This window comes from Poecilia reticulata, chromosome 23 (assembly GCF_904066995.2).
Source record: "Poecilia reticulata chromosome 23, P_reticulata-male-v2, whole genome shotgun sequence".
Lineage (NCBI taxonomy): Eukaryota > Metazoa > Chordata > Actinopteri > Cyprinodontiformes > Poeciliidae > Poecilia > Poecilia reticulata.
In genome coordinates this window covers 4,943,415-4,959,567 of record NC_088852.1, presented here as the reverse complement: position 1 = coordinate 4,959,567, position 16,153 = coordinate 4,943,415, and the positions used below count along the sequence as shown (strand labels likewise).

Here is a 16,153-nt window from a genome sequence, read left to right as displayed (position 1 = left end):
GTCACTATTAACTCTAACAAAGTTTTTACCAGTGTTGCACTGGGAAGTAGCTGGTATAATGAGCTCAGCACATGCACAGTTCCACCAGGTGTTTGCTAATTGCTGCTGGCTAGTCTGAAGGAGTCATGAGGGAGGGGTTTTCTCACACTCATAAAACATGCATGAAAGAATCAAGAAAACACTTCAATTATGTTTTTGATGACGTAAAGATAAAAAAATGTAATTTTACATAATGTCCATTTAAAAATAAATTAAAAACACAAACGTCATTGAAATGTCTTTCTGCACACAATCCCTGCTGCTGTTTTCCCACTTTTGCACGCATAGAGTCTATAATGTTTACTACAAGTGCTTCTCTTTATTCCACAGAAACCATAAAGTTTCCTCTGAGAGAAGCAGAGGGGTTTTATTGACTGCTGCTTGATTGTTTGATTCCTCGGACTCCAGCCCTCAGCTTCAGTGAGTGTTTATTCAAAGTGAAGCTGCAAAGAAGAGTGACCTGAGCATCAATCCACAGCTCAGAATATGAATTAGCGCACGAAGCGGCCTGATTAAGTTTCGATCCACCGGCACACTGAGATGGAGCCGCCGTCGCCACCGCCGCCACCCGCGTGCGATCCAAGCCACTGCTTTAAAAGAGCGTGGCTAATACAGCATGTAATGAAACACTGAATAAGGCTCCCTCAAGGCCAGTGGGGGTTAGCTCGGCTTTATAGCTGCAGTTCACCTCCAGTTTGCTTATTGAAATAAGGCTTCCTTTGGTTCTGAACCACCTTGATTCATTAATATGAAAATTCCTCAGACTGAATCGTGGTTTCATCTGGAGAGTCAAAATCTTCTGCTTTGACTCTTTATATCAAACAGAGATGAACAAGTTACTCTAATTAGAAAGCTTCTTATATGTTTGCTCTATGATTTGTAAATCTGTACATTTTAAATATGTTAGGCTTAATAAAAAAACTGTTGTATTTACTCAGGTTAATCATAGGAAACATTTAGGTGTAACAAATAAAACAAAACAGAAACATTTCTCAGAGTTAAAACAGAAATAAAATGAATTCAACACTTTTTATTAAGTGTAACTTGTTGGAAAAGAAAACAAGTTGAAGTAAAAAGAGAGAGATCGACAATTTAAACTGTGTTCCTCAAAGACATCGATGATATGTGGGTGTGAGAACGAAATTAAAGTCAGCAGATTTCATAGCGTTCAGGAGGCATCGGCGATGGAGACGATATTTAAACAGCTCATTAATTTAACATTTACAGCCAGCTCAGAGTGTTTGACTGATTTGTCCAAGACAAATTAGGTCTTTAAAGTGTGCTTAGTGCCGTCCCAAAAGTGTTCAATACATTCAACCAATGACACGCTTCTGATTCAATCGATTGAATCCACTGTGGTGATAAACAGGTAGTCGGCACACAGGTATGAGTATTTATCCTAACAGATCTGATTGTGGGGTATCAAACTCATGATTGGTGAGCTGTGACAGGTTTAATTAATTTCACTCAATTACCAAGATAATCTGGTTTGTTTTTTCATACTTTCCGAGTCATCGGATTCACCTATTTTAAATAAAAGACTCAATTTTTCCCTTCCTCCTGTAACACTTGGTTAAAACCAGCTTGATGCTGATAGGTTTGATGATCGTTACGCTGTAAGAAATTCTACAAACAGATAAATGAGATAAATGCCGCACACAATAACGGAGTGCAGAGAATCACAGCCACTCAGCAACTGGCTCGTCTAATTGGAGAACTGAGGCCGATTGAAACTGAATTGCCTTTGATTAAAACTGTTATGATGAAAAAGATTAGTTGCTAAATGAACTCCTATTTATTAGAGCTAATATACAAAAAATATTATTTTTCCCCCTGTAACTTGTTGGCAACTCACCAATTATAAGACAGGCTTTTTAAGACAGAAGAAACGTACCTGGATTTGTTCAAACGGGACTTCAAAGCTAAAGGACTCGTTGTAATAAGGGTTAAGGGTGTTCTTCTTGATTGTAGTTTTCTTCTTCTTCAGCCTCTTTCCATTTTGCATGAGGTGGATCTTCGCGTATGGATCTAGGAAAGCGGAGCAAAGAAATTTGATATTTAAAATGAAACCTTCAGTGTGCAACTGAAACAGTATGTTTACATACACAGGATAAAAAGACACTTTTTGTCCTCATTGTTGGACGTTAAATCAAACCAAACTTTTCTTGTTCACAGGGATACACCAGTGGATGTATTTTAGAGCAACACCTAAATATTTACAGGTTTTTTAAAAATAACACATGTTCATAAACCCCTGACTTTGAATATAGTGTTTTATAGGTGAACCAGTTCGATAACTGCTACTTTTCTAACTTCCTGTACCAACCAGCTGTGCTGCAGGGCTAATATTGCACAGTTAGAATGGCTTCCAAAAGCCGTTAAATATATAAGCCAAGAGGAGCAAAAATCCTTAGAAAATATATGCTGCATTAGATCAACAGCTCTGCTTGAGGTTACAAATGATGGCCATCAGCCTCTTGTGTTTGCATCAGTCAGTTAACCTTCTCCTCTCAAGAGCCTCATTGTCATCGGTCCGAACGCCACCTGAAGTGGCGCCCAATTGGTCTGCTTTGTCCGTCCTCTCCCACTCTCTAGCAATCACGCTGAGTGTCCTCCTGGAAACCGCAGGCCACCTATTGCTTTCATTTATCCATCCAATTTGTTTATGTTCTCCAAACTGTAACCAAAATTATCCTTAAGAGGTGAGCTCAGCAAATGAGATTGGATTCCTAAAGACGGGAACAATCATCTTTTCAAATTATGAAATAAAGGCTTTTTATTTTATATTTTGGCTTTAATCGAGCCATTAGGAGGGACAAGGTGAGGCAGTTAATTTGCACATTCATAGGGAGCCTAATGAGACTAAACTATGGGCAGGAGAAGAATGTAACAAGGTCCACTGCAATTTCCACAGACACACAAAGGGATAAAAAGATGAAAAAGGATTCAGTATTGGGCATAATATGCACCGCTCCTGTCAATTTATATTCCTCTCCACCTCATACACAGCACTGCTGCTAGCCTCTTTTATAAAAACGAGGAAAATGAAGGAATATTTATTCGTCTGAGAGAAAATAAATTACCCCAAAAGTTGTTTGTTAAACCAGCAAATGTAATCTCAGAATGTCAAGATTATCCTAATTATGGATCAAGTTTCTTTATTCGCTTCAAATCTGGTCCCTGTAATCACTAATATACCCCCTTAAGGTCTCAATTATTTTTTACTTTTAACACTTCAAATACTGTAAGCAAGTTAGCATTACTATCAGTCTAATGGTGTTTGAATTAGAAGGATTTATAGATTTACAGTGTAATTAAGTTTTAAACTCCTGTGATCATTTCTGCATTTGCTAAAGCAACTGCTGGTTTAATCTCAGATTATAATATTAAACTTAAAACACTGCAAACTTTTCTAATTAACTCATACGTTTAATTCTGCATAATTCTAACATTTCTTCTTTTTTATTGGCCTAAGAGTTTGGAAAAAAAATACTACACATTTTCTTCTCAACATTCAGGAAAGGGAAAATATAGCTGATCAAATTTAAAGTTCTTCTAATTGTAAGGAAGAAACAGGGACAAAAATAAGCAAAATGCGTCAGAAAAGCTGGATATTTATTGCTAAAATCACTTTAAAAAGACTAAAAGAAACTCAGACTACTTTGAAAAACAGGTTTGTAAAAAGCATGAGGAAGGAACAAATACCCACAATAATATTAGTGATCAAATGAGATCTAGAGCCAACAATATCCTCCACCAAGGCTCAGAGCATCAGAATGGATAAGCACCAAAACTGAATCAGATCTCACAATTAGTCGATGACACACCACTGTCTGGGATAATCTGGATTTATCTCTGGATTCAATATGCACAAAGTCTTTATAAAGTTTGGGAGAGGCCCCGTTTGGATGGCAGAGAAAATATTCTTAGAAGAGAACGCAAGATTTCCAGTAGCAGCAACAACTGAATGAGCTTAGCTCCTTTAATCTTTCATCCAATTTAGAGGGATAAGGGCCTGACTGCAGAGTGGCGGACTGGAGCAAGGCATCTGACACGAAAATAGAGAGAAAACGGCGTAAACAGAATTGGGGATGGAGAAAAGCAGCAGAATAAATAGATGACAGAGAGTGAAAAGGTAACAGGCCTCTAATGGAGTGGGTGTCCATTATTACTCTCCTGCTGAGAGGAGCTGAAGCGCCGAGAAGATGAAAACAGTGAAGGAGGGCTGAGTGCATGGGAGTGGAAGTGACTGTTGTCACAGGAAACGAATGCATCCAAAAGTATTCACATGTACGACGTATCCAACACAAACACGTACTATAGTGAACGGCAACATGGAGCCTGGACTGTGGATTTAACAGATTAAACGCTGAACTGTGTTAAAAGGTTTATAAAACGACAACAAGTTGAAATAAATATTTTACTTACAAAATTATATTTTGTTATTTTCAGAAACTAGGATAAAGTATGCAAATACCAAACAGTGTAGGCTAATCCTATTAAAATAAAACAAGGCCTCACATCACCAACAGTTTTTAACAAACAGTATCTTTGGCCTAATTGTTCCAAGAGACAAAAACAAACATTATAAAGCAATAAAAGCACAATTTAGGTTGCTAGGACAGTTTGTTCACTGTTTTAAAAGGAAAAACAGCGTTGATTTAGATATTTAAGGATTACAGAATTTAAAGGAGAATTTATTTCTTTGCTCCCTCTGATAACATTAACATGATGGTTTTATTCAAATAGTTTTGTTTTTGTTGTCATCTATTTTTACACCTGGTTTTTTCCTCAGTGGCATAAAAGAAAGTGAAGAATGTTTTTCTACTGCTGTTTTTTTATTTTTAAAGTCTGATTCACGCTGCTTTTAAATCCAGAAATAAAGCAAAGCTACAATAGTCAGTTCTACTGTTTCTTTATGCCCAAAAATACAAAGCAGCAGCTGAATGGGATTACACATGATAACCCTTTTCTGATGCTGAAAAGGGAAACGCATGTGATGCTGCATCAGGGCCATCCAGATGCTCTTATCTTTGCAGCCAGCAGATGATGGTTTGGCATTATTGGGTTTCGGGAGGCTTGTTGTACCTCATATCCGGCCCATTTTTCCGTCTCATCCCAGACGGATGTAATCGCTCCCATTTTACGGTTGAATGGGAGCTCTTGTGATGCAAGAGTGCTTCCTCACATATGCGTACAGCGGGGACTTGTCTTCTCTGCCCAGAGGGTTACTCATCTGCGCCCTGGATCTGGGCCCAGGTCTTTTTTTGGGAGGGGAGTGCACTATCAGTGATCCATACATCTTCCTCTGAAAGCTAGACACAGGATTGTGGATAAGCTCTGACCCAAATCCATGGCAGAGTAGAGTCAAGTTCCTAATTTTTTGAATTTCAAGCTGGGAAGTGCTTAAAGTGGTGACTCCTTTTCTCTCTCATCGGAGTGGAGATGCCTAAAATCGATTCTGCAGTACAGGTTTTGTACACAGATATTTCCTCGAGTGTGGACACTGTGGGCGCCTGCAGAGTTGTGCCAAATGAACACCAATACTGCTCAGTTAAATATAGCTCGCCTGTCATCTTAGCTTTCCTCCCATCATTTAGGATTTGCCATGGTGGGTGCACCCAGGGGTGGCTGTCGGTTCAGTTTTACACACTCAGCTCAGTGGTGAATCATATATCTCCAACAAACACACAAGCATTTACAGGAAAAACTCTTCTCTGTGCTCCACATCCACACTAACAAGATCCTTACTATCTAGTAGAGGCCTCTAGTATCATAGTGTAGTCTTGTTTACATGACTGGAACATGCCTCACCCACAGTGGAAGCTTTTAAGCTGTTTAGCTCATCTGTCTTAATCACCGTCTTCATACTAAATTCTTCAAAACATATTTGATCTACTTGATCCACTACTTTCTTTCCACACTTTGAACCATGCGGCTTGCAGCCCGGTGCGGCTTTCAGTGGATTTTCCTTCAGCCACCAGGGGGCGCTTCAGCAGAAAGTAAATCATTGGAAGTCAAAATTGGAAATAAAAGAAGTGCTAACTTTCATTTATGTAAAAAAAAAAAAAGCAGCACGTGCTAGCAACAGGGATGACTGAGAAATTTCTTCAAACTCAAACCCCCTCATCATGGAAACAACATGAAGAAGTTCATCTGATGTCGCTTTTAAGTTGAGGGCTATAGATCTGGTAGGACAGATCGATAGTCGCTGCACGTAAAGCTCGGCGTGAACGAATCCATGGTTGGAGATGCAGGGCTGCGTCCTTAATAGATTTATTTCCTTGTGGAAAACCGAGAGAGGTGGAGATATCAGCGGCATGTATATGCAAGTTTCCAGTTTTTTTAAAAACAAAACTTTGTAGATGCGGTTTATAGGTGCGCTCTATAGTCTGGAAAATGCGGTATTAATATTTATTAGCATATGCAAGAGGAGGAAACACAAACATAACTCTTCACACCAGCATTCTCCAGCTCATTCTGGGAGATCCTGCAGTTTCTTTTTCATTTAGGTAGCCTGGGAAACCTTTGGCATCCAGGAGGCGTCTTGATCAATAAACAGCTTTTCCAATACATTTGAATGTTCATCAGCAGTGAAATGCATAATTTGCCGTAAGGGGTCCAACTATTTTGGCAATAAGGAATCATAGTCAAATTATATAGCCCAAAAGCTTCAATGGTAAAACATTGCTTTAATTGAAATAAGCATAGTTCATCTGTGCCAAAGCCAAGCAGTCAGACAAATTACTCTGATCTATTAATGGCAGCTTTAAAAGTTAGAAGCTCGAGTTCAACCTGACAATTAAGCTTTCGGTAAACATTCGAAGCTTAAATAATTCTCAAAAAAAAGACACCAATTTAAAAGTGTTCTCTAATCACTTCTAAATTGCTTTTACATCAACCTAATGATCCCTTAAGCTCACTGGCTTACACAGAAACTTGGAGGAAGCTTCCCTGTGGGACCAGTCAGAAGCATAAGACAAATAAACCTTCCAGCAGAAAGACGCGATGCGGAGATATCGCCTCGGGTCAGGGCAGTGCAGCTTCATTACCGTCCAAACAGCACCACTTTCTGCAGGCCATTACTTGGTTTTATGCTGCCTCTCCGAGACACCTCGACAAGTACAAAACGAGGCGAACAAAACACTTTCTTAGTCTTGATATCGTCATACTGAGTTAGTCTCACGAAGTTAGCCTTTCACTAAACCTCTGAATCATTTCAGACGTCGATAATACCAGTATTACAGTGCATTAGCTTGAAAAATGTAGATGCTCCATTTTGCACTGCAATTAGATAAACTGCACAAAACAGAATGACGCATCCGTGGGAGACGGAAAGAGTTTTAGAGGTTATGAGAGTGAATAAGTCGTTTTTCTTGGCTGTTGGACAAAAAAATGCCCCCTGGAGTTAAACAATTCAGTGAAATCTGATTGCCTACAAGTCAAGATAATAGCTTTGTGTTGTCGCTATAAACTGTGCAGCCTGCAAAGTGAAGAAAGGAGCGAGTTGTCTGTGATGAGGGCGGGATTATTTTAAGACGACAGCTAAAGAACATGTTGCTCTGAACATCACGGCGCTTAAGAAGCACAAACAGGAAAAAGTCACCCAGAACTTTTCAAAACAAAATTTTGCATCCTTCTTTTTAAGTAACCCAGTGTGCGGGTCGGCTCACAGTCTGCTTCATGAGGAGCAAATCAAAAGAATAATGTCTGATTATACATTGGTTAATGATAATTCCCACATCTTCCACTGTGAGCCATAATTAGGCATGGTAAACAGGATGACAAAAGGGGAGAAGGCTGATCCCAGGCCATCAATTACATGTCCTCCTTCTTAAGCTCTGGCTGTGCATCGAAGTTAATTATTATGGTTGACGACCTGCCCGTTATTTCATCCCTCTAGTACACACTGTTTTGTTTTTTTAAACGGAGAAAAAGCACTAGAAGCAGCAAAAACGTTAAGAATTAAAGTGAAATTTGGCCGTAAGAAACAAGCTGTGCAGAGGCAAAGCTGAACCGGTTCTCAAGCTGTTTGGTCAAAAAATGGCAGCATTTTTCCTTTGCTGGCTTATTGATGTGGTGAAAGTTCAAAATGTCCACAATCTCAGGACGCAAAAACGACAGTGGTGAGAGCTAATGCTGCTATCATAAAATGGCAGCAGGGAATGGTTTCCCCCACCCATTGTGCCCAAATGGCTGCTCACGTTGGTTTCAAAGATGAAAGGGAGCTCTGAGCTTTTAATGCGCACTGTGTTACTGTCCTGCACGTTGTTTAGGCACATAGTGAGCCTGGCCTGTCAAGCACAAGGCAAGTGGACCCAGGTGTGTGGTAATTGTGCCGGAAAGAGTCGAGGCAGGAAGGAAATGCACAATGGGGAATTTGAATTGAACCCCAGGAAAAAAATCCAAGGAGCAGCAGCCAGATTACGGTGTGATTTTGTGCTTTTAGAGTACATGCATGGAGGGATTTTTAAATGTATCTGACCAAAAAGATGCTCGAATCAAACATTAGAAATAGACCTAATTTGATAGAGAACATGCCGATTCCTAAAAGTGAATTCAAATGATTAATGTAGGAGTAGGTGTCACTGCACATTAAACCGCGCAATCCATCCATAAGGAGGAGAAATATCCAAAAACGTTATTTTATTTTAAAAATTCAACACAAATTTCAAACATTTTATGCAACCTCTAAAGTAGTCCCTACATAAAAAATGCACTAGCATACAGGGGCAACCAGGTGATTTATTATTCTACTTCAATGCAGTTAAGTGTCGCAAAACCAGTGAAATTCACAAATAATTTTTTCTAAGTCTCAAATCTCCAACGTATGAAACAGTCCACGACATCTATGAACATCCTCACTTTTTTTAGAACCAGGAAAAGGTTTTTAGAGCTTAAAAGCTTTAAGGTCAGCCAGAAAATGACTATATAGAAGCTCTTATCCATCACCTTATTCTAGTGATGAGTCATGTAAAAACTGAAATATGTTTCACTTAATTTTCGAAATGTAAATAAACAACCATTACAAGCTAGATTTGCATCCCTTGGACATTGTCGTAAACCAGAGGACAAATTTATTTATGTGAAATTCAAGCAGAGTTTGTGTGAAGACAGAGATGGAGAAACAATAGTGTTGTGGGAAAGGCAAAGAGATGCTGCTGTGCCCATATAATTACAGACAAAGGCCCTGTCACTGAAATAGTCACTGGGTTCATATTAACACCATTTAAGCTCCTCACCTGACAAGCCGCCCACGTCCATTTTTTTCAGGTTTTTGGCCTCCAGGATGACCACGGTCAGCTTGCCCGCAGTGGGAACGTATCGGAGAGAGAAGCAGATATCACCCAGCTTCTCTTGCTGTTGAAGAGCACAGATAGTGATACACTTGATACCTTTTATGTCAGAATCCCATGCTTTTCCAATTGAGTCCATTCTGTATTTATGTCGGGCGTTACAACAGCTATCAGGTTTTGAATATGGAGCCTGACAAAAACCAAAGAATGGATGGCATATTTTGATATAAAACCATTAAACAGGATTCCAAACTTTTACAGAATGATGACAAAAACAGAGCAACTAAATCAAAATGTTCTATCTCACTGGGTTGTCGATAGGAGAGATTACAAAGAAACAATTCAGATAAGCAAACACAAAGCTGTCACTTTCCTTTGCGATACAGCAGACATGTTTATGCCTGTTTATTTCAGCTCCTCACCAGCAGAAGAAATTAGATTGGATGTTCAGAAGCATCACTGCATCTGTATCAAAGATTAATGTACCGAACACTGACAGAGTTATTAAACAATGTTCGACTCAAATCAGCCCAAATGAAGGCGTAAAAGTCTGCAGACATTTTCTATCGTTGCTTTAAAAGCATCGAGGGGGATTTTTGCAGAAATTGTTTTAGATCAGATTGATTTTTCTTTCATCTGTGGAAACTGTTAGAGAAATCTACAGCACAAATAACGTGCTAAACATATGAACACAGAAAACAATTATTTTTTAAATATTTTATATATTTAAAATTGTCCAGTTGTGTCAATCACCATGTGTGAAAAGCTGTTAAAAGACAATATGTCAACGGTCAAGTAAAAATATGTAAAACAAAGATATTTGGTTTGCTAAACTTAAGTCTGTTTGAGATTAAACTGCATCTCAAGTGTCATCTGCTTTATCCTGCTTCTAAAATCAGCTTTTTTGCACTTACATCTTTGGGGGAAAAGTGCTGCAATCACTTCATGTCTTCTCACAAATCAGCATCATAACACTTCCTCGTTATGGTGGGCTTAAAGAGTTAGTTATACTCTGGATTTCTCTTTCATCGAACTTAGAAATGCAGCACACACCTGTTTAATGTGTAGCAATTTTAAGAAAAGGTTTTCAAAATCAACAAGCTTGTCCTGAATATTGACCTTTCAGAAGGTTTTCATCAGGATTTAATCAGGACCAGATTGCTAAAATGTCCAAAGTCCTCAACTTGTATTTTGTTCTACCCAGCAACCTTAGATTGCATCTTTAAAATTATAAATAATATCACTTTCATTCAACACAAGGCACCAGAGGCTGCAAAACAAAAAAAAAAACATGGGAATAGTGAAGATCCAGGCTCTTTATTCTTTCTTTTAAACAACAAAAAAGTTCAACTGATGATTTGATATTTGAAAAATGTTTCTTTCAAATGCATGGACATTAAAAACCATGAATATTAAGCATAGAAAGTATTGCTTAATGTGTAGGAAACCCAAAATTACTTGGCTTAGCTGGAAAATCGATGGAAGTGTTGATATAAGCAGCAGTGCAGTCCCACCACAACACGGCCAAGTGATGCCCTTCAACTAAATAACTCCTCCATCCACTCCATGGTGTGATAATTAACCTTCAATTCAACCCACTGTAATGCTAAAAATAAGGTTGCCAACATGTGCTATATGCCATGACATTTACCATGAAAATTGAATTTCCTGAGCTGGAGACTGGAAACTCACACTTCTATTAATTGAGCGGGAAGTGTGGACATATGATTAAGTGACATTTCGAGGAGAAATGGATTTCATCAGCGTGTTTGAGAAACAAGCAGCAGCAAAGTAATGACTGCGAGATCACTTACACAATAAAAACACTCCTATTATGGAAACAAGAGCTACAACATGTCAAATTTGAGCCTTGCATGATACAACATAAGCGAGATAATAGCATAGATGTCTGCATAATATTTTTGGCATGGATGTGAAGCCGTACCTCCTCCTTCTCAGCACTCTGTAGATCTCTCCACTCCTCCGTTACACGGCTGAAGTCCACCTTGTTCATGGGCACCTTGATGTCGCCAATGGCGTCGTGCTTGGAAAAGCGGTCAAAGTCGTACACCGTCATTACCAGCGTCTTGCCGCCAAGCTCTACGTAGGGCACCTAGAGAGAAAACAGGGCCTTTAAAACAAGCAGTTCAACCAAACTAACCTTTAAAGCAGATTGTGCCCCATTTTGAAGATTTAATGGATACAGAAAAAGGCTAAAAACGGCTCCCTTCGCAATGGATGACGGTCACCGTGACGTCTCAGGAACCTCGATGCAAAATCAAATGTCAAATCAAACCTCAAAAATCCTGTTTCAGTGTAAAAGCAATCACTACGTCTCCCTTTGTTATCCTTTTTCACCATTTTTCTGGCCATCCATTTGCAGGTTTCTGCGCGTCCACAGTCAGTTTCAGCCTCGTTTTGGAGGAGGAAACACCATCAGTAGGTTTCAGAACATGGAGGTCCAAACGCCATCAATAGTTTCACCACAGCAGTATGAGAAGATGTGGCTGAGATTGCGTTTCTGTGTAAATGCTGCAGAATACTCTGTGTGTCCTCCATTCTAAACAAGAAACTTGTGCTGTGATTTGCATGTATTTCAGAATAATAAGGCATTATGCATGCAAAGCCCAATCTTCCACCGTCTTGATGAAATAAATTCAAAATAAATTCAGGTATATCTGGCATTTGAAAGGTGGTTTGGTCCATATGTGCAATTTCCTCTTAGGACTCTGTAGAGACCATCCACATTTTTAAATTTATGGACTTAAATAAATCTGTCAATGTTGAGCTGATTTCTAGGATAACTTGAGAAATAAACTGAAAAATGTTGTCAAATTGTAAGAAAGTTGGGTAACACTTTATTTGAAGGGGTGAGCATAAGACTGACATGACCCTTTCATAAACATGACATAACACCTGTCATGAACATAAAGAAGTCTTGAATGTTTATGACTGTTGTCATGAAGTGTCATTCGGTAAATAATGACATTTTTAATGCAAAGTTGCTCTAAAAGTTGCATTGAAAGTCCATTAAAAGTGCAAACTTTGCATGACTTTGCATGATAATTTAATGCAAAGTTGGCACTTTTAATGGACTTTCAATGCAACTTTGCATTAAAAGTCATTATTTATTTATGCACACCCCTTCAAATAAAGTGTTACCGAAAGTTGTAATGGAAAACAAGGACATTCATAATACATTCATATCTAAATATGGTTTTGTAAAGTTGGATTCATTCATGATTTCTATTCCTGTTCTACATTAAAAAAAACACAAACAATGCATCAAAATCTCAATTTTCTGTCATTGTATGGTCGGGGCGATTTCAGCTGCCAGGATTATTTTGAGACACGTGGAAGTGGTAAATCTCCAGCGTCTCAAAATAATCACAGCAGCTGTGATGGTTCAGACGTTACTACCTCCTAGGATCGTTTTTGGACTTGTGGAAAGCCTGACAGATGCTGACGTTCCTCCTTTCATATGGGCAGCTTGATTTTTTTTCATGTTTCAGTTTTCTTATGCAAGTCACATCTTTGCCAGGAGCAAGGATGGTTGTCCTTCATTTTAAGAGCTTTCTTGCCATCTGCTTTGATTTTATTCACATTAGTGTAGAACTGTTTGAAATTCATTAATTTTATTGCAATATTAAGTTTAAAAGGACTCGACATGCAGGTCTGGGCTCGGGTAGACAAACAAGAATCTTTCTTACATATATTGTTATCAAGGCTGTCTATATTATTAATAATCCAGGCTTTCTGAGGGTCTTTTAAACATTTCCTTAGCCCATCTACTCTAGTTGATAATGACAGAGCCTAAATAGTGGACAAAAGCAATCTTAAAAAGGATTGTTTCGCAGATTTAATCAAAGAAAGAATCGTCTTTGAATCAATGTAAAATAAAATCCGGTCTAAGCAGGAAATCTAAAATCAGAATCAGATAATGTATCTATGGAGACGACTACATTATACCCAGTGGTGGAGAAAGTACTCAAAACATTTACTTAAGTAAAAGTACAAATACACAGTCAAAAATGTACTTAAGTAAAAGTCAAAGTACCACATTAACATTTTACTTAAGTAAAAGTAAAAAAGTCCTGGCTTTTAAAAATACTTAAGTATTAAAAGTAAAAGTACTCGCTGAATGCATTACCTAATCGCTAATATCATTAAGTGTGCCGATCGTATTTAATTTTAATACATCAGAAATGTGCCATTTTAATTAACCCTACCACAGATTAAACATGTTCTTATTGTGTTTACTCTCTGTAACAGTTTAGACTTAGATATGTGATTCTATGAATCATAATTTCAGGGATGGAAACATTTTGTCTCCTGTCCTGACATAGCATGAACTTCATTAGTCACATTTATTTAGAAAGAAATCTAACTGAAAGGGGATGTAAAGAAGGTGCGGGCGGGGTGGAGGACATGCAACCACGGAGCCATGTAGCAGAGTTGTAGTCAAGACAACCGAACCCAAGACCAGCGCCCTGCGCTAAATGACACAATAACATTAAGTTTACCTATCAAAATTGGTTTTCAGATTGATCTGAAAGATCCACATTCCCATAAAAACACCTAGATATTAAATACTTAAGAGCTGAAATGAATTTAACCAGTATCAATTAAAACACTTCATTCTGTTTTGCTTTTATCGCTGTGCTACAATCCGCAGAGATCTCCTGCTATTCCTAGAAAAATAACGCCCTGGGCGGTTGCCCATATTGCATATGTCAGAAACCACAACTGAAACATCGCAATTAACGGTAAATAACGTTCAACTATGAACACTGTCCAACGGCGCAACAAGTAACTAAGCAGAAGGAGCATCGTGACTGTTCTCACCCTCCCTCCCACTGCGATGTTTGCCACCATGACAGGAGACGAAATCAATCAATGAGCAATGAGCATGCTCTGTGTTCATACGTTCAACTTTTACTTATTCAGCGATTATATATATTGTATAGCTACCGCAGTGTACACAAGAACAAAGAACGGCTCTCAGTGAGGCTTCAGTCCTTAGGACTTAGTAAAGATCCGTCCAGAAGAATCGGATTGTTCCTGAATGTCATATCACTATATTGCAGACTTTGGTCACAGCGTTGTCCCATATATGCGACACCTCAGTCAACACCTCCACACAATAATTCAGCGCATGAGTGACAACTTTTTTTCATCAGATGCAACATGTGTCTCTGTACAGCTAGCTTAGCTTGCATCACGTCCACAGATCTTACCTTTCTTTAAGCTTTCCTTCCAAGTGACGCTAAAAGTTGGACGAAGTCCCACCATCTGTGAAAGCGAAGCGCTGCTGATTTCACATGTCGCCATATCAATTTATGCAGCGCTATTATATTATAGACAAACATCTCCTCCCGCTCAGAGGAAACCACTGCGCATGTCTGGAGCTCCGCGTGCGAGTAAAGGTGGAGGCGATGGGTGACAACAGACACTAATTCACGTTATTGCTTGGATTTTACGGCGCCACCTTAAGACCCTGAACTTCACATTTTAACGGAAGACAAGAGCAACGCGACTTGGATGTAACGAGTAACGCGACAGTTTTGTAGAAATGTAGTGAAGTAGAAAGTACAGATACTTACTGTAAAATGTAGTGGAGTAAAAGTAGAAAGTCCCCATTATTAAATCTACTTAAGTAAAGTACAGATACACGAAAACTGTACTTAAGTACAGTAACGAAGTCCTTGTACTTCGTTACTTCCCACCACTGATTATACCTAAATGTGGTCTAAAGGTGACTGATTTAGGTCAATTAAGAAACAAGCCAGACTTTCAAGGTCTTTGCTTAGGCTAAAAATTAAACATTTAAAAAATTTTCTGGATTGAATAAAGACAAGGACCTGGCTAAATTAAAAAAAGCTATAATAAGGATGCCCAATTAGATTCTGTGTTTGAATGGAAAGGACCCAAAAGTCAAACTTAAATAGGCTCCATCCAATTTGTCTCATGTCTCCAGCCTTGAGTTTAGGAGCCATTTTATGCCCGAATAATTTCATAAATTGTTAGAACTGGACTTTTTCTTCTTTGTGTTTCCCAACGGAAGATTCTTAATGAGATTTAGGTGCTTTTGGATTCAACTTAGTCTGGATATTAAACCAGATAAAAATAAAAACTTGCTCATGGAAAGTTACACGAATATCTCATTGAATTATTCTCAACGTACTTCAAACACCGCAGCTCTCCTCTGTCAAACAAATGACAAAACTTTCCCCACTGCTAAGCAGCAGCCATGCATCCATTACGGCTGTGTGGAGGCCCGGGTGTAGTGGTGCATCTGCCTGTGTTAATCCCAATCATACTGAGCCTGAGTGTTAGTGTGTGTGAGAGATATTCTGTCAGGAGCTTGTTAATGCACCAGCTGGTTGCTGTCTGCACACCTTCCCAGATTTCAAGGCTGCATGCAAATCAGATTGTCAACAGAAGTGAAAGATTTCCAGCTACAAAACTGTGCAAATGTGTTGGAGCACTCAGCCAAAGCTCAAACCACTAATGCAAGACCAACCTTGAAGGTGAACTGTTCATTAAAGACTGGGTTTAGGGTCTTCCTGTGGACCTTGGTCTCAAATTTCTTCTTCTTGTCAGGCAGGAGGTAGACCTTCACATAAGGGTCAGATGTGCCTCCCATGTCCATGGCAGGCAGCTCTGCAGCCTGGATGATCCCCACTATGAGCTGAAACAGGAAGAGAGTCCACAGATTATAACTCTGCCTGTCGACTGACACATAAATCATATATTAGATAAAGAAATACCACCAAAGTATGGCTCTGGGCCTAAAGGAAACTTTCAGCAAATGTCAG

At 38.9% G+C, this 16,153-nt stretch overlaps 1 protein-coding gene across 6 annotated transcripts in view; it reads right to left on the bottom strand.

Moving 5' to 3' along the window:
• syt1a (synaptotagmin Ia) overlaps nt 1–16,153 on the bottom strand; it is a 160,581-nt gene that overhangs the window by 5,935 nt on the left and 138,493 nt on the right. For all 6 annotated transcript variants that reach the window (XM_017302823.2, XM_008400456.3, XM_008400453.3 and 3 more), the window contains 4 exons: nt 15,859–16,026; nt 11,281–11,448; nt 9,282–9,399; nt 1,934–2,067 (listed from right to left, as the gene is read on the bottom strand). In XM_017302823.2, coding sequence (XP_017158312.1) covers nt 1,934–2,067; nt 9,282–9,399; nt 11,281–11,448; nt 15,859–16,026 — 588 coding nt within the window. The remainder of the gene's footprint in view (nt 1–1,933; nt 2,068–9,281; nt 9,400–11,280; nt 11,449–15,858; nt 16,027–16,153) is intronic.